Source organism: Osmerus eperlanus, chromosome 17, assembly GCF_963692335.1.
Source record: "Osmerus eperlanus chromosome 17, fOsmEpe2.1, whole genome shotgun sequence".
In the NCBI taxonomy this organism is placed as follows: Eukaryota; Metazoa; Chordata; class Actinopteri; order Osmeriformes; family Osmeridae; genus Osmerus; species Osmerus eperlanus.
Window position 1 is genome coordinate 7553935 of NC_085034.1, and position 26114 is coordinate 7580048.

Genomic DNA, 26114 nt, shown 5'->3' on the forward strand with positions numbered 1-26114 from the left:
CCTTTTTTTCGTTTGGGGTTTTCTTTTCGAGGCGTGATAGTGATTTAAAACGACATGCACCCTGTTCTCGTCCGATTTCTAGTCAGAAATCGTTTGGGGCTGGTTTGTTCCCGCACACTGTGATTTCTGGGGGGGGGGGGTCAATTAACCAGCTGGACCACATGTCCTCCATTTTATTGGATTAACAAAGGTAAGTGCCACACACTGTACATCTCTGGTACCCCCTAAACTACTGCACTGCTCTAAAGATCCGGCGTCTTTAGAACCAAATCACACCGAGGTCAGCTGACAAGCTCTGAGGCTACAGTCCACAGACCATCTCATGGAGATTGCTGTGACGCGTACCCAGCACAGGACACAGTGTTCCTCAACAACCTACTCCCCCCCCCCACCGGCTTGAGGATGACCTCGCCACACACTCACTCTGACTGGGCGAAGCCTTGGCATGCCAAAAGGAATGGTGGCACGGTGTCAGAGCCCTGCTCCAGGGTGAGAAAATACACATGCGAACCCTGCGCAGATTCCAAACCAGAAGGAGGCAATTTGTCATGTGAAATGCCTGAGAACCAGCCTTAAATCGAGATGGAGCTCGATTGCGAGAGTGACTGCTGGTGGCGGTATAGGGGTGCCTTGTCTGTGAGTTGAGAAATGGGAGGTGGTGATTAAATGGAGGAGATGAATTGTTTCAGGCAGTGATTTGAGCACCTGGGAGCCGTGTTGATGATAGTTTGTTTTAACTGCAGGCATTTAACGCCCTGTCGTGTCTTTCCTCCTGTCCCTGTTGTGAAGCCAGGCGTAGCAGAGCACACACAACACACACACACGCACACACACACACACACACACACACACAAACCCTGGGAAAGCGCCTCCCCTCTCCATGGCCACGACCTGAGGACACTGCGTGCGTGGGGACGAGTAACTCTCACCTCAAATGGTGTTTATGTGTTTAGGTTTTCCACAGCAGGCGAATGTGGAGCATGCGCCTGGGCTGAGCCGCTTGCTCTGGGGAGGAATGCGGCCTGCTATCTTCCAACCCAGGAGGTGGTTGTGGGGTGGGGGGGTTGCGTTGAACAGGATCCCCAGGGAAACAGTCTCGGAATGCTGCTTTGTTCCAACTAAGTCTGGTTTGATAAATCCCCTTCACACAATTTTGGAGGCAAAACAAACAGCGATTTTTACGTGACGTAACCCACCAGCGTTGGTTGACGTTGAACTGCGTCGACAGTTAGTTACGACTTTACATTATGTCTGTCCGTTACGGAACACACGGTTTGTGGTCTCTTAACCGCAAACCGTGTGACTACAACACAAGTCTGTCACTACAACACAAGTCTGTCAAACTCCCTCAACCTCGGTCCACAAAAGAGAAACTGTGACAAGATATGTGAGCCTTGGTGAAAAGTTCCAGAACGGTCTCTCCTCCTGAATTATTTATTTTCGATCGATCATATTTCTTGTACTCTTTTTGTCGTCAGTGTCAGGAAAGTGTGTTCGGCAGGCTCTCACGCCAGCTTAGCTGTGTGAGGTGCCCCTGAAGTGGAATGTGGTCTAATTTGATTGTTGATTGACCAAGGCCTGAATGTGGCCTTCGTCCAAGTGCAGCCAAGCAGAGCACTGAGACAATATTTATCTGTTGACCCACTTTCCTTTTGAAGTGAGTGAAGGGTTTCCATTTCATGAATGAAAAGTCAATGTTTGTTTTGGGGTCACTTGAAATGTGTCAGGCAAATGTTATCGAATGCTGGGAAAAGATAACAGGTTATCTGAGGTCAGAAGGATAGCTGCTCCTTGAAGACACTCTCTCAAACAAAGAAACCTAAGCACAAAAAAAGACTTAGGATATAATAACTTACTGCTCTGAGGTCACAACATTCAGAGACCACTGACCCAACAACAGCACAAGACTGAAAACAAACAACTTTGCAACTTGAACCCCATCTCTGAATTTGACACAATATACAGTACACTGTTCTCAAACAGCCTAATGAGACAACCGCAGGTGGTCCTTCGTTATCAAACTAACCAGGGCTGCATGACCTCTTCACATGCCCCCCCCCCGCACAGCACATCTCCCCGTGCGCTGGCCCCCTCCCTTCCACCAGCCCATCTGGGTCCTCTGAACCCACAAGCTCCTAAGGGGCATTTACAGTCCTGTAGTGGAGGGAGTGTTTTGTCTGGCCAGGCAACACAGGCCTACGATTGGACCCATGATGTCATGATACCCCCGATTTAGACCAGGGACCATGGTGTCGAGGACGGGGTTTCTGGTGTGTGGGTGGCGGTGGGCCCTTTGAGTCCTGTGTAAGACCCCCACCCGCCCTCCCTCCCTCCCACCCCCCCACCACACCCCTCCACCCACCCTCCACCCAGGGTGACGTCAGTCAGATGCCTGTGTCTCGCAGGACCCCCGGCTTGTTTAGAGTCGCAGGGCTGGAGCCTGGGGCCTGGGGCAGAGTGTGGGAAAAGTCGTCCCGCGCTGGGAGCGTTTACGTTACGGATGCAATAAAGAATATTTACAAGTCAGGTGTGTTTAGACTGTGGGACAGTCTTAGAGAGCAGGCGAAGGGAGGGAGGGAGGAACGGAGGATAGAAGGGTGAGGGGGAAAGAGGAGGATGTAGGGATGGAGGGAGAGGCGAAGGGAGAGGGGCGGAGGGCAGCTGGAGTTTCTCAATCCCAAACTTAGAACAGTATGTATCCACCCCCCCCCCCCCCCCCCCCCAAACGCCCACACCAGGGTCAAACAAACCCCCGTTGCATGGCATCAGTCAAAGGAAACGATGCGTTCATTCCAAAAAGGAGTTCAGGCCCTCCTGCCTCGGAATCCCTTTTCCTTTCGCTCCACCGTTGTCCTCGGCGATACAAACACGGGGCTATTATTAGAACGAAGAGTGCTCGCGCGCGGGGAACCGTGCACTCTTAACTCGAACAAAAACGCTGCCGTGCCTTTGGCCTCGTTGGTCAACTCGGCCGACGGGTTCAGAGCCCATTCCCTGCCACTCCGAGAAGCCCACCTCGTTCCTCTCTCCGGGGAGGTGGGAGGCGGTAGAGGGGGGGGGGGGGGGTTGCCTCTGCTGTGCTGTCTCCCGCTCACATGTTAAGACAGCGGGCTCCATTAGTCCCTGCGCAGAGGAAGCGCAAAGGCAAACAAAGCCGCAGAACCAGAACCCAGCAGCAGGAGCAGCGAGACCATCCAGAGCCCCCAGCCCTGGGAAGTCCCCCCCCCCCTTGCTCCGCCCAGGCCTGCTGCCCCCTACACATAAACACCTTCCTAACAGCCCCGGGGCCCGGCGCCGCAGCCCCTCGTAGCACTGCACTCTCTTTCACCTATCCTCACGTGCGACCGTGCGTGCCAGAGAGAGAGCTTGTGTTTGTGGGATTGTTTACGAGTGTGTTTGCGGGTTCCTGTATGTGTGCATGGGGTGTGTCTGTGTGTGTGTGTTTGTGTTTGTGTGGCATATGTGTGTGTGTCTTGTGTGTTCAGGTCTGCCAGCACCTCCTCTCTGTGGTTTAACATTAACTACAGAGAGTGTCTCTAATGAGTCGGAATGGTTGCACAGTGCCTTAAGCTAGTTAATGAGTGCATGGATTTAGTGACAAGAAAACCTTCGACTCAGACAATGGGGCTCTCCAGTCTTGGCTTGCTAGCTGTGACAGGCTAGAGGTCTATCCTCATCTGTACTGTACAGTACACAACTTCTGGCTGGGGTGTTGGGCAGACAAACATACTGTCGACAGTGGTGGCACAGAGGACGGTTTGTTTCGTGTCGGAGGGGCAGGCTGCGGGGCACAGCTTCCATCGCCGTGCTCGTCCCAGCCCATTAGCAAGGCTAGTCTGCGCCCGTCGCACACCGACGTCCTACTGCCTAGGCCAACTGATCTCCTCCTCTTCCTCCTCACAGAGGTCTTCTCTTATTCGCTAAAGGAGTTGTTTTTATTGCTGTCGTCGTTTGTCTCCGACTTCATGTTTCGCGTCGTTTTCGAAAAAACATCCATCTTTTGTTCCAGCTTCAAAGAGCTATCAACATCGAGATGCCCTGGACATTCTTGTTAGGATACCGCAGATTCTTTGCAGCCTGGGAGGCTTCCAGACCCGGCCGGCCCAGTGCTGCGTCCCGGCCTGGGATGACGGATGCGATTGGACTCCTCCGCTGGAAGGGAAGGCGGTGATCTCATTTCGGTCTGTAAACTTTTGCCAAGTATTTTCTTTTTTTTGGCGAGCGGAGAGAGAGTGAAAAGGGAGGTGGGGAGGGAGAGGGGTGGGGAGGGAGGGAGAGGGGTGGGGAGGTGGACAAAGCTCGCCTGTGGCCCCACTCCAAATGATGCAATTTGACAGAAACCACATGAAGGGGGCTGAGCGGAGCTGTGTATCACGGCGAGAGGCCTGCAGCGCTGGGGAGCATGGGACAGGAGGCCGGCACAGCACACAAGCAGCTCCAGCCTCAACCCTAGCCTCGACCCCAGCCTCAACCCTAGCCTCGGCCCCAGCCTCAACCCTAGCCTCGGCCCTGGCCACAGTCCCAATTGCCTCCAGTCCCAGTCCATGAACCAGGTCTAGTCCTCATTCTAAATCCAGTCCCACCCCCCCACCCCACCCCCCACCCCCCCACACACACACCCACCCAGGACCAAGGCTCTTTCCTCCCACTCCTGGCTGATTACTTCCAAATGGGAACCTTCTGAGAGACGTCGGCATCCACAGCAACCCTGTCTTTAATCTGCCAGACAGACAGAGCCCTCCATCCGAGCAATCACCGCTCTCTCCTCTACCAAGGAGAGATATTCACGTCCATGTCGCTGACACGGCGGCCATTTTGGGAGCGCAGCCCATGCGGTGTGAGGAGCGAGACAGTGGGTGACCTACAGTAGGTAAACACAAGCATGTGTAAGACGGACAGGAGGGGCAGAGGACGTGTGTTACATTACACAGCCCGCGCCCCTTCCTACGGTCCTCTCCAGTTCCCTAGGATTTTTAATCAAGTCAGTTGCTAGTCCTGGCTTTTTTCCCCGCCAAGCTTCCACTGTAAGGTGCAATTTGTCTAAGCTGCTCACTTTCTAAGCAAACTGTCTCACATTACTCCAATGTTGTGTTTTTTAATTGGAAGTTGGTGAATTACCCAAAGGGCTTTGCCAGTGATACATGGCAGCTCTGGACAACTGGCAGGTAATCAGCGCCTGGCCGACGGCATGCAGAAGTCAAATAAACCCCACAGGTTACAGCTGGGCCTGTTTTTCTACACATTATTATCAGGAAGTGGAGATCCATGCCTCACACTGGTTGCTTGTTGACTCAACAAGGCATTCTTTCCCAGAGCCATGACATAAAATATAAAAAACGTACAAAAAAACGGTTCCTTGTTTTGAGGTAATGCAAGCGACGAAGGTTGGATCAACTTTCCACCATGTGTGTGTGAATGTGCATTTGTGTGCGTTTAGATGCGCGTTTACTCGTGCGTGCGGGCGCGCGCGAATCGAACGCGCCTGGGCGTCTTTCGCACCTCTCTCTCTCCAGTGCAGGAGAAAGTCCTCTCCTGCCTGTTTGTTTGGGAGCTCGACAGTTGTTTTGACTGTCTGTGTTTCCAGAGAGTGGCGCAAAAAAAGGAAAGAAAGAAAGAAAAAAAGAGCTACAATGAGCCCGGTGACTGTGACCCGTGCCTGACCCTGACAGACCCGAGTAAAGGAGGAAGGGAGGGGATGGGGGGGAGGGGGGGTAGGGGGGGGGGCTTTAATGGGCAACAAACGCTGGTCGCACGGAAGCACTGTGTTTTATGGACAGCCATGTGCAAGTTGCAAAAAAGGGGCTGTGGTGTGCTAAAGAGCACCTGTAGAGGAGCAGTCATTAAAACAGAAAGGGATTCTGGGAGGGGGACGGGACAGGACGGGGGCGAACAGCAGTCAGGGTCGCCTCCTCGGCAGCCCGGGACTGGGAACAGTGGACACACCGGGCGGGGGGCGGGGGGGCTGAGTGGAAACACATTGGGGGAAGAAAAGTGAGAGGCACTTTTTTTTTTCTCTCTCCCTAAAAGCGAAGGATGTATGGAACGCGTTACCGAGCCATGTTACCCCTGATTAATTGAGTGGCTTCGGGTGGGGCGGGGGGGGGGGGCTAAAGATGCTCTGGGATCAATTATGTCTCGGGATAGAGAGACAGAGAGAGGGAGAGACCGAGAGCGAGAAGGAGCGAGACGGAGACAGAGAGAGAAACGGAGAGAGAGAGAGAGAGAGAGGGGGAGGGAGGACGAGAGGAGAAAGGGAGCGAGAGAGCCCTCCCAGGCGACTCATGTTTGCACCCCGACGCCGCGTTCTGAGAACAGGCCGACGGAACGACGATCCGTTTCGACGAGGACACGTCCGCAAAGCGGGGCTGTAGAAAAAAAAGGAAAAAAAAAAAAAAAAACGAAACCCACAAAGACAGACCCAGTCTATGCCTTTGTAGTCTGGCCTCCAGGACTCACATCTGGAGGAAAAGACTAGATCAAGGTTATGAGTGGGCCCCTTCCCTTTCCAGGCCCTCGGAGGAAAAGGAGATATCAGCGAGTTATTTATAGAACCAGCGGCGAAAGCAGTGGCCTGGCCATTTGCATAACAGCCCACCGAGGAGCCGAGATTTCTGTTCTGACTGAGGGGGAACCTGGGGGATGACAGACACACGGTTCAAAGGTGGAAGGGAGACCTGCGAAGCACTGGCTGTTAGGTGTCTGGAGAGGTATAGCTAGTGCGTTGAGGACTCACCAAAGAACACGCTCAGTGAAGCAGGGATGAGGGCCACGTGCGCCCTCAAACAGCCGATCACGCCTTACCGTGAATACCCCAGAAGGGACGTGTTCATACACGTCATTATCATGTCTAACCGTAGGGGAGCATGAACACACACGTCCATGTTTTTTTCCTCATCTTCAGCCCCTCCTTCACCACGAGGACGTTGTCATGACGAGGATCCACAGGGACCACACCTCGCCGTTTCGGAGGCGCGGTTTACAGAGGCGACGTGTGTGATCTGGCGCCGGGCCCCAACACGCACGCCAAGCCAGCAACAGCCCCGGGGCCGCGCGCCAGGGCCGATTCATTACGCTTACATAAGAATCAAACGACACTACGAGGAACAGAACACAAAGGGATCTAACGGACGCAGAGGGGAGGAGGGGGGGGGGGGGGGGTGGCGGAGGGAGAGGGGGGAGGGCGGAGGGCCAGACACGAAAACACACGTTACGGCTGAAAAATGGCTCCCGACCGCGGTCGGTTGTGTCGGGGACACGAGGGGGGGAGGGGGCGGGAGGGCAGTTGTGTAACAGAGTTGCCATGGAGAGCTTGGGTAAACAGTGATCTACTTCCTTTCTCTGCCTCCATCCTCCACCCCCCTCCACAACCCCCCTCTCTCCCCTATTACCACCCTCCCCCCCTCCCCTCCACACCCTCGCCCCTCCGTTGCAGCCAGGCTCCATGGGTGGTGATGCTGGGCCGAGGGAGTGCCAAGTCTTTAGGATGTCGCTGCTACTCTCCTGCTTCCACTTTAGTCCTCCAGACTCCCCCCCCCCCCCCGGCTTCCCCTCAAAACAAATCCAGGAGCGGCCACAGAAAGCGCATTCTTCCAGGGGTCCCTGAGTGCCGCGTTGTAACAACCGCTCGCTGCCAGGGGTTGCCGACACCGGGCACACTGAAGCGGCATTCATCCTGTCGACGCGCGGCGGAGACTCAAAATATAAAAAGGGGGAGTCACCGTGTGGGGAAAAGACCTGAGACCCTTTTTGGGGGGGGGGGGGGTGGGGGGGAGGGAGTGGGGGGGAGGGAGTGGGGGGGGGAGAAGGGGAAAACCCAAACCCAGATAAACCAAAAACCTCCTATTCCCCATTGACCTTTGTTGAATTCATGTGGGGTTTGCTTGTGTGTGAGTCTTTCGCGAACGCAAGACATGATGCCAGAACTGGAGCGTATAGCCTACATCCTGGCAACTAAAGCGGCTGAAGTCAGAGACAGTTACGAACGCCGCGCTCATACGGCTTATGGAACGGTGACCTCCGACGAATAATTACTGCTGCAGTGTGGGTTTAAGGTCCCAGTCCCACGTTCCTGTGTTTGTTCACCTGCTCAAGCATTCCCATCTTAAGGGTTTTCCCTGGTGCTAAACCCCTTGGATCCTCCAGCCAGCTTCTCCAATCAGCCCAGAGGATCAAGAAAGGGCTGGGAGGATACCCTCCCCACTACCCCCTTCCATATTCGCTCCACACAAAGCACCAGGGAGGAGGGGGGGTGCCCTATTAGTTAAGATAACGCAACTATCACACACACACACGCCCTTTTCCTTCCCCCCCCCCCCCCCCCCTCCGCAGGTGCTGCTGTCAGCCCTTGGCATTGTTTTACCACCTCTGTTTGCGCGCGGGCCGGTGGCGAACGGACAGCTGGCGAACGCCCACGATTGGACGTTTGGGCTGGGAGATTAGGCAGCTGTTTCTATTTGATCCCCCACAAATAAAGAGCCAACCCCGCTCCCCCCCTCCTTCTCCATCCGCCTCCCTTCCCAGCGAAGAAGTGGATATGCAAATAGACCGGACGTCCAACGTGCCCAAATGTTGCGTGGCGTGGGCAGTTGCTTAGAGACAGCCAATGATGGCCTGAAACCCCTGTGTGGGGGGGGGGGGGTTTCTGAACAGAGGGTGGCGTGTTGATGTACTGGTGTGCAGGTGTATCAGGTCTACTGGTGGGTAAAGTAATTTTAAAGTCGTAAGATGAGATCAATGTTAAGTCATAGGTATTTAGGCCTTTATAAGATGCTAGTTAATGTTAGTTACTTACAAATGTACAAAGGCATTTTAACCTATCAACCTATTAAGTATTAACCCATTAAGTTATTAATAATTACAAGCACCTGGATGTAAAGTGTTGCCATGCGAGGGTGCCTCAAACACAGGCCACGTAAGTGCTGAGATATGGGTTTCAGTGACAATCAGCAAAGGGTTAAGCACGGAAATTGTCATTCATGGACTAAACAACCATCACTGACCAATCACCTGTCACAACGTCGCTCCTGTCTATTTTTCCTGAAGACGGAACACAACAGAACAGACGTGAAGCCATTCATTTTTGAAGTTGTGTCTCCCCTGAACACAGGGTCTATCTTTCATGTCTTCGGTGCTGAGAGATAGCTTCAAGTGCGAGGAGGTTGGGAGGGGGGAGGGGGGTTGAGGGGGGTTGAGGGAGGAAGGGGGTGAGGTAAACAAGGAGAGGAGGTCATGGATTGTCTGGGCTCTGGGGTCGGGAGTGAGTGATGATGCAGGACAGGTAGTGACCCCGTTGAAACAAACGAGACCCTCCTCTAGTCTTCCCCCTCCTACATTCCACACATTCCCTCCCCCCCTGTCGACCCCCCTACCTACGCCCCCTGCCCCCACCACACACACACACACACACACACACATTGCATAATGACTCACCTCCTCCCAACCCCATCCGCACCTTTTACCAAACAGAGGCCCACAGCGGAAGGGCCTTCCACAACTTAATATACAGTAAAAGCAGTCCCCCATTAGTCTCCATCATGAGTAAATATCTTAATGGTATTGTGACTTCTTGTTTATTTACTGCTTATTTAACTATTCCATGTCTATGTCCAGTGACAACCTGGACGGAGGTGATGTCACAGACTGCAGCCATAATCAAATAAAATCCTCTTGGAGAAACGGAAACACCATATGCTTCATCCCCCTCAGAAGTGTGTGTTCGGGGTCAGCCCCTTGACTCCAGCGCTCAGGTTAATCCCCTGTGAAACCGGCCAAGCTCCTCGGATAGCCCGGGAACCTTGGCAACAACAGGCGCCCCACCACACACAGTCCCGCCACCCGCGGCGCCGGCCCCCGGGGCTGAAGGACAACCAGGAAGCGTTATCAGCTCCACACACAGCTGAGCGCACCTCTCTCCATTAGGCTGTCAGGCTGGACAAACAGCAGCATCAAAGCTTTATTGATTTCTTAGTTAGCGAGCCAATCAGGGGGTGTTGTCCTGGGGTAAACAGGCGATGCTTGGGAGAGGCACTGATAGAGACGGGGGGAGGCGAGCGGCTCGGTGAGGGGACAGGTGGCTCGTCTTCCCATAATGCCTCTGGCAGAGGTCATCTCCGATGAACAATTCTGACCTCGTCCTGACTAATGATTCAGAGTTCACCGGATACAGGGGAGTTCATCCCAGTAAGCTACCTGTCTACTGATGATTTAACGTCTGGGTTCAAATCTATTATAACATACTAGATGTTACATTACTATTAATAGAGATGCTTTCCTTTCTATTTTTGATTCATAAGAGTGTTTATTGATGTTGAACTTAATGTGATATACTGGATTGCCACGGATAACCTCTATGGTTTTTATGCTACAAAACTACAATGAAAATGTTATTTTTTTCTGAGCCAACGTCTGAGACCCAACGCCGTAAATAACGTGTTTAACAAATTGACACCTCCAGCAAAATAGGAAATTCATCATTTAGGCTAGCATAAATAAACAGACTGTTTTGAGAAGGGGGAATGTTTGGCTGGGAGGAGGTGCACTTCTCTCTGTCAGCGAGCCAGGTCAGGGTGGACTCTGTTGGAGCACAGATCAGCCTCTCACAGCCAGCAGCAGGCTGGATGTTTTTAGGGTGGTCAGGAATGTGCAGTGAGTCGTTCAGTCTCTTTTGAAGACTTCCTGTCTGAGAGGCAGAGGTTCCATAAGTTTGTCAATGAGCGAGAGTTAATTGAAGAACAGAGCGGACCTCTCTGTGGGGAAACTGAGGCGGTGTGTGTGAGGGAGAGAGAGAGAGACAGAGAGAGAGCTGTAGGCATGTGTGTCTGTGCCTGTTTATGTGTATATGCCAGAGAGAGAGAGAGAGAGAGAGAGAGAGAGAGAGAGAGAGAGAGAGAGAGAGAGAGAGAGAGAGAGAGAGAGAGAGAGAGCAACCGAGCGCATGCATGTACAGACAAACTACGTGAGACATGTGGGAGTACACACACGCGTGTGAGTGTGTGCATGTGTGAGCAAGTGAGAAATAGTGAGTGCTTGTGTGCATCTCAACGTCTCAGCCCGGGAAAGGTTTCCTCCCTTGGAAAAACATTCGCCTTCGAGGAAAAACTCACAAACGTGCGGTTTATTGCACCCTGCCACTCTGGACCCAGCCAAAACAAGACCAGCCATTTGCCATTTTGTACTCTCCATAACTCAGTCTATTCACTAACTTTATGTGTTTCTGTGGCATTGAGTGTCGGAAAACGGAAGACCACTTTAAATCTATAGATGGCAGCAGAAATAAACAGACTATCTTGACAATTATCCTTTTTCAACATGATTGATTCATTGAAACCGTCCGCAAATGATTGTCACACAGACACACCATTAATAAACACTTTACTTTGCTGTGAATTGTCACTGTTGAATTTCACAAACAAAACAGAGCCATTCGACTGCTACTGCTCGGTGGTTGCGCTGCATGGTCAACATGGAAGCTTGTAGGGTGCAGTCCAAAAAAAAGAAAGAAGAAGAAAAAAAAAAGGAAAACGGTACCAGAGTGATACCACTGACCCGGGCGCTCTTAATGCGGATTAGCGCAAATTTAAACATCCGCTCGTGGAGACAGGCCCGGGCCATGTGAGAGAAAGACACCTAGGCTGTCGGCTTTGAAGTGAACGCCGCACAAGCCGGCCTGACAGCAGCTGCTGCTGTCAGGTCCCCTCTCGGCTCTCCCCCTCAGAGTAAGCAGAACCTCCGGAGGGTTCCGAGACCCCCTTTTTCCGCCTGAGAGAAAGAAAAAAAAGAAGAGAAAAAAGAAAAAAAGGAGACAGGAGAAGCAGGGAGGTGCTCCTTAAAAGTTTCCTCGAGAGGTTTCTAGGATGTAGACTTTGAACAAAACAAACCGGGTGGGGGGAGGAAGAAAAAAACGAGGTCCAAAAACACCAGCTGTTCCTGGTTTGCATGGTGGTAAATTCTATTCCCTGGGAGAAAAGGGGAAGAAAAAAACTTGTCCAGAAGAGCGGAATGTGACAGCAAAGTATCAGACAAGGGATCTGTATGCCTCTCGAAAATACAGCACTGCTTTATATAGACTTGTTTATCCTGGACAGTTTAACTCTTCACCCTGTACAAGCCACCCAACACCTTTCCAAAATACCACCGATAATCTGCTTCATAAATGGCTCCTAGCACGTATCAAGTCCTATACACCCAGGACCTAAAGCCTTCATGGAAGAGGGGGTCCTTGTTGACCAAACGGTTCCATCTCTGAAGCTCCATCCCTGGTGTGCTGTGAGGAGCTCTGGGCAGGAGGGTGTGGTGTGGTGGGGGGGGGTGGGGGGTGGGGGGGGGGTGAGGAGGACAGCAGGGCCAGACACTTCAGAGCACCAGCAGGTGGAGCCTTCTCCCTGCCAGCAGCCTGGCTGCGTTCGGCCCTCTTGATGAGGGGTGGCATTCAGAAAAAAAAGACCTGAACTTTCACACGTCTTTAGCAGGTTTTCGTGTTCAGGCTTTGAGTTCGGTTTTCTCTGTTTCGGTTTTTAATGTTGCGTAGAAGCATCTCAAAATGGCTTCCGTGCGGAATATGAAACCACGACACAAAATAAAAATTCCCGATATTTCGAGATTTCTCCAAAACTCGAACACCATTTCAGGGATGTCCGTAACAATACATTTGCATGCTATTTAACGAGAGATTAAAGACAGAGTCACTATGGGCGAGTAGCGCGGACCCGGTGTGAGAAGCTTCCATGTTATTCTGCGACCCTTTGACCCTACAGGGTGTGGCGACCGAATTCCGCCGCGGCCCCATCGGGGCTCGGCAACTGCGGGAGTTCAAAGGTCAGTGGGTTTTTTCTGCTAGTGGTTTCCTGAATACCTCACCCACAGGAAGTAAACACACTGAGATATGACAGCCATACCCCTCCTCGTGCACGCTCCCAACACCGGCTGAAGGAGGGAACCACCAGGCTGATCTTTACATTTTCGGGGGCTTTAAGAAAAGAAACGGAACAACCACAAAACAGTTCGAAGCATGTTTCCATCCCAGACACGAGAGCGACATGCATTGAACGTGCCTGAATGTGTTCAAATCCAACTGTTCGTCTTGTACACCAGACAGATAAACAAATGACCCTCTGTTCCTTTACCTAACATGACTTATGAGTCCTACGGAGATCTTTACCAAACAAAGCTTCACAAATGACCTTTCCTTTAGGGGGTCAGAGGTTAGAGATCTATTAGCCAGGGTCAGGTCACCGCCATCAGACAACAGACTGTTTTTATGAAGCCAAATTAGACTAACATGGGAGCAATGAAGGGGACTAGGGCGGAAGGTAAATTAATTCTAATGGGAGACCACATGGAAATAGAATGGCAGAAAGATGTTCCTTAAGAGGAGTTATTCAACGTGTAAGTGAGGCTCAGTGCTCTGTTTGTAGGAATGATGATAGGGTCAGTGTAACAAACCATAAACCAACAGCACGGGAAGGCGGATAGAAGCCTCTGAACACACACAAACACACACATATTCACACACACACAGGGCGACCACAGAAGCACACACACACACACACACACACAAACACACAAACAGATGGGGGAACAGAGGACAGACTAGATTGATGGTTGCTTCTTGGCAGTGATAGCAGATCACCTTTACCTGCCAGGAGGTAGGTGAGCTTACACAAGGCTGCCCAGGCTGGCTAGACCACACAGTCGGCCCAGACGGCACTTTGGGGGCCTGTGTTTGTGGACAAACAGAGCCCAGAGAAGAGTCAAGCTGGCCAGGGCCAGGTCATCAGGGTCCTGGGAATAGGAGCTGCCTTCACCTGTTTGGGTGAGGAGGCCTGTATGTGTGTGGAGGGTGGGGGGGGGGGTGACTGAGAAATATATCTTCTACATTAGAGCAGCCCCCCCCCACCCCTTGGTGAGACAGGGAAAGAGGGTTTGCTCATGATTGAGTTATCTCCGGAGCTTATCCCTGTCAATTGCTCGCAGTTTTATGGCTATTAGATATGCTGGCTCATGAATGTTGAAGGGGGGGGTTTCGGATAACACATGTCACTTCCACGAACTCCTTTGAGTCCTGCTTCTCCACTGAGGTATCAGCAGGGCTGGACGGGGGCCTGGCCAGATTCTTCCCGGCTGACCTCAAGAGTAGGTGAGTTGGACAACCTGATCTCCCCGAGAAACACCTTGGAATGACTCCACGGTGGTAGGCCAACGTGAGGTGACACATACTGCAGTCGCTGACCCTTTCTGACCGCGTCCAGAGTTACCGAGCAAACTCAACAGGTCCCCTTCACAGTTGGAGCAGCCACCTCGCTTTCACAGCTCCTTCTGCAATACGAGACCTGGGAGGCTATTAATAGACCAGAGGACCCTGTGGTTCACAGGAGTCATATTCACCCTTGGGGTGTGTGTGTGTGTGTTTGTGTGAGTGCATGTACCGTGTGTGCGTGAATATGTGCGGAGGGGAATGTACTGTATGTGTGTGCATTTGCGTCACATGTCGCGTACATGTGCGTGTGCACTGTATCATATCCACGACTGTGTGTGTGTGTGTGCGTGCGCATGTTTATCCCTGTGAACTCAAACTCAGACCACCCAAATATCCACCTGCAAAGTGACAGAGAGGAGAAGGAGGCGTCAGCGGAGGACCGTCCGTCTGCCAGAGTCACCTCTGATCCCCACTCACTCCTCATGACCTCTGCATGGCCCCCCATAAGCCTTGAGTCATCGGCCCCTAGACGTTGGCCTAGTGTGTGGGCCACACAGCCTCTTGCGGCCCCCTCGCATCACATGGCACTGGGCGGCCTGACATCTGGATGAATTCTTTTTTTTCTTCCCCTCCCTGCTTCTATATTTAATTTGTTCATTTCCTCTCGGAGGAATGGGATGAGCTAGCTACAGTGCACAGGCTCGGCTCTTGAGAGAAAGCAGTGCAGTAACCTTGCCTAGCCGCAGAGCTGTGACCTGGATCGAATGGTGGGTGTGGGTGTGTGTTTGCGTGGGAGAGGGATCAACTGACTGGGTGCAAAGAAGTGAAGACGTTTTGTAACGTTGCCATATACGTAAACAGGCTTATGCTTTGTGAGACGTCTCTATTGCATGTGACCAGAGTAAGAGCCTATGGATCATTACCCCACAGAGTTGAGAGACTCGAGTTGGACATTCTTGAACAGTCTAAAGTGTGGCAGTAGGCCCCTCACCGCCCTCCACCATAAATGCATCACATATGTGCTGCTGCTTTGACTCAGCCCAGGAGGCACGATTGCTGGGGGTGAAACGGTTAAAATTGACATCGGGTGGCAAGGGGCTGCGGCTGGTTTCAAATCTTCGAGTGTGCCGCAATTGACAAGTTCTCCCACTAGTTTCGCCCAAAGCGATGCCTCTTACAATACAAAAAGCTAATCTGCTTTCAACCGAAGAATGTCTTTAGAAATGCATGTATTAGAAACCAATGAGCGCATGGTTTCCTCCATTCTTTACATCTCCATGGATTTAGATAGAATCCTGCGAGAACTACGGCTGCGCTGCATACCCCAACTATTCATAACATACAAAAATAAACTAACACGGGTAAAGCTGCTACCTGTAGACATCCACGCTTAAAGAGACAAGCCACGCTTTCCAACCCCCCCCCCCCCCAAAAAAAAAAACACACACGCAGGCACACACACAAAATAGCCTAATGCTTTTAGTAAAGGTAATAAAAGTTAATTTGCCCAGATCTATTGTGTAGTGTGCACCAATAAAATATTTTCAAATGTCGATATGTGCACTTCATTTCAAAACTGTGCTTTTTACGTAATCGATCTTGGTTTAATACTTTCTGCTGTAATTTGTGGCTGTGACTATTGATTGTATTCGTTTCATACGCTTGCGGTCCTGACGCCACTCTGTCTACGGGGGAGTGGTCTAGGGAAGAAAACGGCGAAATTCCTTTCTGGTCCACCTTCTTTGGGGGTCTGAAGACTGTTTTTTATGAATGAACTGAATACCAACGACAAATTAATCACTTTCTTTCACAAAAAAAAGCGCAGAACTTCGAACCAAGTTGAAAAATATAGTATTATCTACCGTTTTTGCTGTCAGTCGTTAAGCTAATAAATAGGATGTTTGATTCATTAAAATAATACCGTAAATAATGATGCAAAAATGTCACTTCAAGTCCAATTTTAAAAGTGGGGGTTAAGATGCTCCATCTACCGCTCTCTGCTTTTAAAAGCTCAGCACAATTGTATTCAGGAGAGAGGGTAGAGGACTTGTCATTCCCTGTTGTTGAGCGGGCTTGGCCAGATCGTGGGAAAGGGCCTCCACGTAAAGCAGTTTATTCTTTGTCACTGTTGTTCTTGTGTAATTGATCTCACTCCACGTCGATGGGCGGAATACTTCAAAGACGCGCGGCTGTTGGAGGTCGGTCTGCGAGCACACACATAGGCACAGCCACAGTAAACCCGGCTCTTCTCGTGGGGGAGAGAAAACCAACTGCATGAGACAACACTTTAGGTGGATTTCTTACTGTTACATACAAAACGCATAATGTGTAGTCTATATGCGTTTTGAAAGATAGGATTAGGGCCTACTCTACTAAAAAAAAAAGAATCCATTGCATATGTTAGCCTATATAACTTGATTATGCTTTGATAAAATAAATCTCGAAAAGTATTTTGTTAGGCTATATCTTCCCATAATATATCTACTATCTCGGTCTAAAAGTATAACCTGTGAAGGCTATGTGATAGCCTCGAATAGTAGAATTTGTTATATATATATAGGCCTATTATAATAGGTTATACAATTATAATTGTATGATTCTGCATATGAATTCCAAAACATTCTAACTTGCCATCATTATATAATTAGATAAATCAAACCCTGCAGTGCAAAATCCTACCAAAATATTATTATAGTTCATAAACTCAATAAATTACGAGCTCAAATCACAATTGTGGGCGCATTCTCCTGCAGTCTATTATGAAATGCGCGCTTTCCACTCTGTCTCTTTAAAGTCACTGGATTGTAGCCAGTAACATGAATGGTGCTGGACACGTGAGTTTGTCTCAATGTGGTCTCTCCTCTTAGCGCCGCAGAATTTCTCATGTTTTCTCTGGCGGCGGTCCAGTTTTTTTCTGTCTTGCTCCCCCCCCCACCCCCCACCCTTGTGTTATCCACCCACGGGAGAGGTGATTTTTTTTTTTTTACCTCATCCTCATTCAGAGTAGACTGGTTTCGTGTGGGCTGTAGAGATGCATTTATAATGCACACCGTGTTTTAGCCGTGAAAAAATCGTGCCCGGGTATAGCTTAATCGGGAAACGTAGTCCTTGCGATTTGTCAGTCAATCGCGGCGCGTGGATTTGACAGTGCACTGTCACTGTTCTCTTCAATGGTGTCCTGCTCATTTGTACCGACAACACCGAATTTCCAATTGATCACTGGCTTATTTGACCACTAAAGCCACCCCCACCCACTTCGACAGAGGAGGCATTTTTCTGAACCAAAACTAAAGAGGACAACAGTGCATCTCTTAATAGCCTACAGTCAAACATCACCGTTTCTTCCTTTTTTCCCCCCTTTTCATTTCTGAGCATCACTAATTTCCTCAATTTACTTTGAGAAAAGCCGATCCTTGCATTACAACAGAGGATCCCCCCTCTCGTGATCCGCACCAGGACGTCCGGTGTGCAAGACCCAGACTGTGATCTATACTAGAAGGTGCAGGAGATTACATTTTGGTACAAGTAACAATGAGTGCACGCGGTGAAGAAGCCGGCGAAACTTCAGGGACCCAGGAGCCACCAGCAACATCAGAAGCAACAGAGCCTCCGAAGCGGAAACCGGGCAGACCGAGGAAGCCTCAGAAAGTCAGTCTTACTGTTTTTCTTTACCCGATATGTATAACCTGCCTTGAAGCGTATATCCAGTTGACAATGTTGTTCTAAATGCGCGTTGGCTATAAGTGTCCAAGCGCAGAACGCTACCCAACTGAACCGAATCCAATATCTGTAGGTTAAATCAACACTGGCAGGAGATGTGCAGCATGCGGTTTAGCTGTTTTTGGTGATAAGGTTCCGTTTGTATTGAAATGTAAGGCTTGCGCAATGCATGTAAGGAGAGAGGTAGCTTTATGTCTTGAAGAGAGACGACTCACAAGTAAAGATAAACAAACCATTTCTGCCGCGCTTCATAACCGATAGACATCCGCTGGGAGACTTATTTTGTTTTGAGAAAATTACTTAATTGGGGAAGTATTGTTAAAATTTAGGAGAACGTTTTTCCTTCAACAACGTCAAGAACAAGATTTCGGTCGTATGCAATTGCACAGGCAAATGCAAAGCTGCACAGCGTTTCATATAACCAAGTTGTTTTTAGTCTACTTTTCTCTACATGGACAACTAGGTTTATGCCGTCAACAATAACAATGGTAAAATGCCATAATATTGATGTTAACAAGGTAGTGCAAATGGATGAGACAAAGTACATTTTATGCTTTATGCTATTCTCCTTTTACTAGTTTAGTATCCTATGTGGTCGAGGATGTGATACAGTATGACTAAAGTATAAAATATGCTGGAGAGTTTAATTACAGATATACCATACATTGAGTCATTCATCCTGTGACAATCTTTTAAAAGCCTTCATGTGGATGTGTTTATGGATATGATTCACTGCACAAAGGAAGTCATTGATGAGTCACACTCATTCATAAAACGTGTTCACTACAAGAATGCAAACAAGTGTACTATCCAATTTCAAGTCAGGACTTCACATTGTGATAAGTTTAGCTCCCTTGAAAATCACAAACAAAATCACTGAAGCAGTTCAAACCCTAAACATATCACATGACAATTACACTGACTGGCAGACCTAAAGTCTGATTCACTCGCAGTAGAATTCTACATGAGTCATCAGATGATACCGGTTCCTGAGCTTCATACTAATAATAAATCAGTAACTTTGAATAAGAAAATGTCAAGTGTTTAAACTTATTGACAGTCTGAATTTCTTCGGATTAAATGGAAATTAAGATCAGGCCACTGAGTCATCAAGGTAGCTTGAATATTCCCAATAACAAATACTGCTTCAGAAAACCCTCCCTCTCTTTCTCTCAGTTGCTTGCTCACTCCCACAGACACACATAACGCAAGCACACACACACACACAACCTTTGTCCCTCTTTTCGTCTTGACTCATAAAGCACCAACCAAATGGGAGACCACCAGTAAATGAGCGCATTGTTGAAAGGGACCCTGTCCCCCCCCCCCACCCCCAAGCACGGAGGGGGTGGCAGGCTGTGGGGGCTCGTGGGGTGGGTTTGAGGGGGTGGGTGGGTGGGGGGATGGGGGGGGGGCAGTGGGGCACAGCTTTGTTTCCTGTCCTTGACGCCCACGTCCATGTTCCCCTCCCTTCTTCCCCAGGAGCCCACCGGAGAGCCTGTCCCCAAACGACCGAGGGGGCGCCCGAAAGGAAGCAAGAACAAGGGTCCTTCCAAGGCGGTGCAGAAGGTGAGAACCAGACCGCTGCCGTGTGGCCCAACAGCACCCTGACACCCCTCAGCATCACCTCAACACCCTGCCATTCATCACCAGTGGAACACTCGCACGACACACACTGGCGCGCACAGAGGCACACACACACACACACGCACTTATACAATATCACACGGTTTTGTCACTTTCAAGACATAATAATACACCGTGTAGACGTATATATATTCACACACAAAGTCTTACCCAATGATTTAAGGCATTAGGCAGTACTCAAGGAATGGGGGTGTGAGGGGGGCTTCCAATCTCGGCCTAGTTTTCGATGAAACTCCGATATACTTTCTTTTCGGGATACAACCGGAACATTACCGACTTCCATTTTTAAGGAGGCGGGAACCGTCTGTGACATGTTGACAGTTGCAGGGAGTGTTGTGTGTGGGACTGGCTGCCTGATGTCTTTATTGCGAGCGGCCCGTGTTGTGCTTCTGAATGGTCAGACGGAGGGAGAAGCCAAACCGCAGTGGGGTGAAGCCCGAGCGGGCACTTTTCAGCACCACACCAAAACAGCTCTCGTCCAAAACAGGGGAGCGTATCTCTTTGCCTCTCACGTTTACGATTCTCACCTCGGCAGATTCTCACGTACCCACGCTCGCCGTCGAGATCGAACCCAAAGCACTCTGGGATCATGTGCTGCGCGAACGAGAAAGAGACACGCAGAACTCGGTCCTCCGGAACAGCATTTACTACAGTGCCCTCGTTCATTCAGAATGACACTGCGTTTACAGTATCTACAGTACGGTGTGGTAGATGACATTTGGTTGCCGGGACAGGTCCTGACGTCTTCATTTATTTCAGCGGATTAAAATGTGTGAAAGATTCAGTGACAGCGCCGTCGACACTCCTTCGCCACCAGGAACCAAACATTGTAAACAAAGTGGATTTCTCTGAAAAACGGAACCACCGCTACGCTCTCCCGATAATCCGGTCCCGTCACATATGGCTCCGCTATGATAAACAGAGGAGAGATCCGTCTTCCAAGATAAAAGGAGGCGTAGGTGTTCAGGCACCGTGGCGATGCTTCTATAGTTGTCCTGAAATCAATCATTGTCACGATCAGATTAGGTTGTGGCTCGGAGTTGAGTTATAAACAAGCTATTAACTTACGTGTGACGAATGGACGCCGGGCTGAGCTCAATGAAGCAGGGAATTCAAATGTATCTCTCGCCGTGATAAATGATTTTATAGGCGTCGATGAGATTCACTCTAAATACTTTGAAAAATGTCAATGGAAACTTATTGTCAATTGAGTGAAACACAGAGTCTGGTTATAAAATCCACCCATCTCATTAGGGCTACCATTATCAAAAACCAGAGCCTCGAGACCGGTCCCATCATCCCCTTTAATATCTCCCTCCTGGGGGATCTACAGACATAGTTTCCATGCAGCAGTCATTGTTGGAACCTGATACAATGGTCCACTCTGCTAATTTTAAATGCTCCTTCCACTAGCCCCGTTTGGTATGATGAGGCCGGGCCTGGCTAATAAGCACTGGCCTTGATCATCGCCTTTCCTGCTCACACATGCACACACACACACACGCGCACAGACGGCCATACACGCATAAGCGGACACCCAGATAGTGAGAGAGACACACACACCGAGGTGTTCCTGCGTGGCTAGTGTGTGAGTGGCCTCGCAGGCCTCTCCAAGCTTCGAGGTATGTCCTGCTGTTGCAGACATGCAGCTCTTCCACATGAGGCCCGGTCGAGACATGCAAACACACTGATGATTAATTGAACAGGGTGTTGTCTTACAGACCATTAAATCCCCTGATTAAAAATGCAGCTTCCCAGACCGAGAACTGGGATTAAAGTACACAGATTGGCTTGAGGTTGAGGGTTGATCATTGGCCCTTTACTGCCACACCTTTTACACATGAAAGAAAATCATTCTGTTGTTCTCGAACCGTCACAACTGTTTTAAAAACAATCGTGCTTAATGTAAAACAAGCACACTTAAAAAGGAGGATGTTGTTCCATCTTTGGTTTGTTCCATTCTACCAACTGTCAACTTGTTAGCTATTTTTAAATCCTAGCGTCACAATACATGTTAAATGCCCTCTGGCCTCTGCACTCTAAACATGCTATGAGTCATAGCTCTGGTATGGGTGAGAGGTCACCGTGGTGGGCTAAACTGAGGAATGACATGACAAACACATGAGCCATGGTAAGATATCCTGAGAGAGGGATGGGGCAGGGATGAGTGTACGATAGTGGAAGGCTGGGCAGGGATGAGTGTACGATAGTGGAAGGCTGGGCAGGGATGAGTGTACGATAGTGGAAGGCTGGGCAGGGATGAGTGTACGATAGTGGAAGGCTGGGCAGGGATGAGTGTACGATAGTGGAAGGCTGGGCAGGGATGAGTGTACGATAGTGGAAGGCTGGGCAGGGATGAGTGTACGATAGTGGAAGGCTGGGCAGGGATGAGTGTACGATAGTGGAAGGCTGGGCAGGGATGAGGCCCTGAGATGTCTGTTCCGTCTCCTGTGTCTGTGGTAAACGATGGTTGCGTTGGTGAGAGGCGGCTTTCACCTCCACTGTTGCTGTCGTCGCGAGCACAAACGCAAATGCACAGGCACTCACAGACACATGCAAACACAGCCACACACACACACACGTACAAACACACACACACTCAGTCTGTCATGCAGCGCGATGATGTGTACAGCTCCGTCCTGAGGGCGTCCGGGATGGGCTCTGTGCGGGGAGAGAGGTGTAACGTGAGCCGTGTGCGCACACAGAGAGCATGAGGGGGAACAGGGCTCAGCAGATCCCCCGTCATCGTCCCACATTGTTCTGGAAGAAAGAGAGCCAACAAAACACCGGCCGAGGGAATCTCACTCGTCTCTCGGCGTTCGCGCCACGGGAATAAGGGCGGAATGTACGAAATGTGCGCACCCCTTCAAACGTTCAGCCGAAAGAAGCGGCCGACGTGGGGAAAACGAAGGGCCACGCAAAGGTGCTTTCGAGGCGAATCGGTCTGGCTTTGAGCAGGGTTTGTCGACTGATAGTCGCTAGTCTTGTCTGCGCTCGGGGGGGGGGGGGGGGGGGGGGGGGTTGGTGGTGAAGGACGCCTCCGCTTGATCGTCTTTCCTAAAAAGGCCAGAGTCTCGGGGTGTGGATGTTTGGCAGCTCTGGGATTCGGAGGAGAGCGGGCCGCGACACACACCACCTGTAGGGGGTAGCCGACCTGTAGCGCCGGGTGACCTGAGACGGTCAGATGTTCAGGGTTGGGGTTAAGAGAGGTGGTGTCCTTTACCCAACCTGAGAACCGGCAGAGAAGCACACTGACCGCAACTGGACCTGTGATACCTGCTATTTTCAGGTCATCTGCAAAATTCATCGTGGCCTTGCGATTCAGGGTCAGGTTTCATTTGGGCCCTTGAGTGGCAAAGCCCTCGGGTCTGGATACTACTTAATATCCGATGAATTATTAAAACACGTCTTGTCTTGTTAATTATCTCCCAATGGTGGAGAAGGGCTTCTTCTCATGGTATATGAGTCAGCCTGCCGGGGGAAAGCTCTCCCGCTTCCCACAAACGTCAAATTATTTTGTTGTCTTGGAATCAGATAAGAGTGGCAGTACCTTCCCCAAAAGCCAAGAGCCAGGGGCATTCCGAAGCAGGTATCCATTTCACAACAATAAAGGAATGCTCAGTAAATACACTTTGGCTTTGAAATGATAACCGAGTCAGTCGGTCTGGGACTATGACTGGGCGGAAAGGTATTTGGCGATCATCGCCTAGGCATTGATGAATGGCCAGCGCAATTAAAAACTATGCCTTGCAGAACGTGGGGACTTTTCCTAAATCCTTACACACAGCCTTTTAAATCAAAGGGCATTTGTTGAGGCTTGCAGCTGACCAGTAGACGTAGTGAGGGTGAGTTCAATGTGGCTCGGACCATAACTGTCCATCAAGGGTCTTATCTGTGAGGGGACTCCGTTGATAGCGGCCTGCTCATTTCCACTTGAATGGCATAAAATTCTACCCGGTGAAATATTACTCTGCGCTGTCTGGGGAAACTTTTGTTGTGTTGAAATGGAGATTTGTTTTAGGATGGGGGGCTGGGGGGAAAAGGAGGGGGTGGAGGTGTAATGTATGAGAGAGAAAAGAGGAGCCAAAAACAGCGAGGCTATCCACACACACACACACACACACGCGCACACGCACACAGATTACAGTCCTAAACTGCAGGTGAAATGCCACACAGAAAAAATGGCTCGGGGAGGAGATTTACCCTAATTATCTTTGATCATTATCTCAATCTGCATGGAGATGAACTCAAGTGCATAATGATTCTTTGCTGTTGACATTGTAAATAGTGGAGACTGTTCTTAATCTTTGTCTGTGGCTGTTTGCTTTCCAGAAGGCTGAGGCTACTGGGGAGAAGAGACCTCGGGGGCGACCTAGGAAATGGGTAAGTCCTCTTGACGTCCACCTCCTTTCACATGGCTTCCCGCTCCACAGAACAGAAGGTTCACATGCACATCCAGCCACTCAACAAACGTTTCTGCAATATAACCTCATGCGCATTTCAGGGATTTTCGAAAGAACGGTTTTATCCAACCAAGAACAACCCCGACTCTTGAATTTCTGTTTTTAGCTAACTCACTTTGGTCAGTTCACGGCCAAAACACAAAACATACAATCCTGTGTCGAATGTTGTGGTGTTGTGTTTTGCTGGTTGCTTTAATGATGTGGGTTGAATACATAAAACCAACCCCAGTATATGGTTTTTGCTTGTTGCTTGCTTGTCGATGTGCGTGTTTGTGTGTGTGAGAGTTTGGGGTTGATAGCTCAAAATGTGCGTTATCAGTCAAAGAAAATGTTTATGCTTCACACTAACCACAGGAATACTTAAATAATTCCTCAGACAGCTTGAAGCCCTCAGTCTTTATCAGTTCAGAGGCCACATGTCTGATTGATAGTTGGCGTGGCGTGGGGGGGGGGGGGGGGGGGGTGGGGGGGGGGGGGTGGCTAGCCACAGGCAGTTAAAAGTGTCACCAGGAATACTGGAGAGATACCGGGAAATGTGAACTCTCTTCTCCATACACGTCAAGTGTACATTTGCGTGTGTCAAATGGCTACTGTGCCGCTTGTATAGACTAGACGTGGAGTGTGGAGTGTGTGTTCCTCCGTTTGAAGCAGTTTGAAGCTGAGGAGAAAGAAGGCATATATTGGGCCGGGGGTTGCAGTAAAAAAAAATATATATTATTACGGAAAAAAAACTGAAAAAAAAAACTTACATCCACAGTATTTTCCGGTTATTTCTATAGTGCCAGTATCCTTATTTGCTACTGCTGTGTACAGGAGTGAACTGGGAGCTGCGATGGTCAGTAAAACACAGTAGGCTCCCACTGTAGCTTTGTTTGAAGAGAATGTGAAGCAGGCCAAAAGGCGGTTCTGGTATGTTGTCGTAGAGGTATGGGCAATGAACAACTTCCGACTCCGCCTCAAGTTTCTCTTGAAGTACCGTGCCTTCATGGCCTCTGAACACACATGCCCCAGCTACCATACACAGGACAACACTGCATGCATTGTCTGAAGTATCAGCTCCATTAAGTGAGGCGCATATTTCCGAGCTACTGGCATGCAATGGGCATGTTTGGAACTTTGAATTGGAATCGGGCAAAGTGAATTCCAGCCATGTACACCGTGAGGGACGTGAGTAGGAGAGGGGTCGTGCGAGCAAGAGAAATAGCTAGAGAGAGGAAGAGGAAGCATTCCTCCACACTGCATATCAGCGATTGGGATCTGGCTTGATAGGCGCACTGTCAAAGCAAAACAGCCGCCGCCGGGCTAAAATCCCTTTTCTCAACTCTGCTCCGGGACAGCCTCTGAACCCTTGGACTGAACTGATAAAAGCGGTTCAAATGGACTGCGATATCTCCTTCCTTCGTAGCAGGGCCTGCGCAGCAGAGGGGCCATGCCCTCGGTGCCTGGACGGCCCCCAGGTACACGCGCCTGCCGCCCACGTGGACACACATCCGCCCACGCAGGGGCCTCGCGGGCGACGGGCAGCACTGCGGTGGCCTGCGCACTCAGACGGACGGTGACGCGCGGCCGGTGACCTTTTTGTCGTCGCCTCGAATGCACGCACGACAGCAGCAACGTGTGTGGACGGGGCCAGAGTTGTCGTGTTGTGGAAACGGGATCTTATTGGATGATGCCCCTCGCCAGCACGGCACACATCTCTCGATGGAACTCTCTCAATATTTTGAAGGGAGGGTGGAAGCGAACGCGTGGACGGGCAGCCCAACTGTAGTCAATATTTGAAAGTGTTCAGGGAGGCCATTAGAGCGCCTGCGCGTCAAAAACAAACCCGCGCCTAGTGGAGTCAGACAGCTTCAGTGAGTAAATCGCTTAGCATGTCGAGGAAGCATTTCAGAGAAGCAACTATGTGATGAAGAACTCCCACACTAGTACCTTTAGAGAGAGAGAGCGACGGAGAGAGAGAGAGAGAGAGACACAGAGAGACAGCGGAGAGACAGCGATGGACAGAGAGAGAGAGAGAGTGGAAGAGAGAGAGATGACGGGGCATGGTAAGTCATCTAAAAGGGGCCTTGCTTGTGCAGGCGTGCCTGCCA

At 50.2% G+C, this 26114-nt stretch overlaps 1 protein-coding gene across 1 annotated transcript in view; it reads left to right on the plus strand.

Annotated features, from left to right (window-relative positions):
* The first annotated feature begins 17182 nt into the window (after positions 1 to 17182).
* Positions 17183 to 26114, plus strand: part of hmga2 (high mobility group AT-hook 2) — a 26399-nt gene continuing 17467 nt past the window's right edge. The window contains exons 1-3 of the mRNA XM_062483277.1: positions 17183 to 17842; positions 19397 to 19483; positions 23894 to 23944. Of these exons, the coding sequence (XP_062339261.1) occupies positions 17726 to 17842; positions 19397 to 19483; positions 23894 to 23944 (255 nt within the window). The 5' untranslated portion in view covers positions 17183 to 17725. The remainder of the gene's footprint in view (positions 17843 to 19396; positions 19484 to 23893; positions 23945 to 26114) is intronic.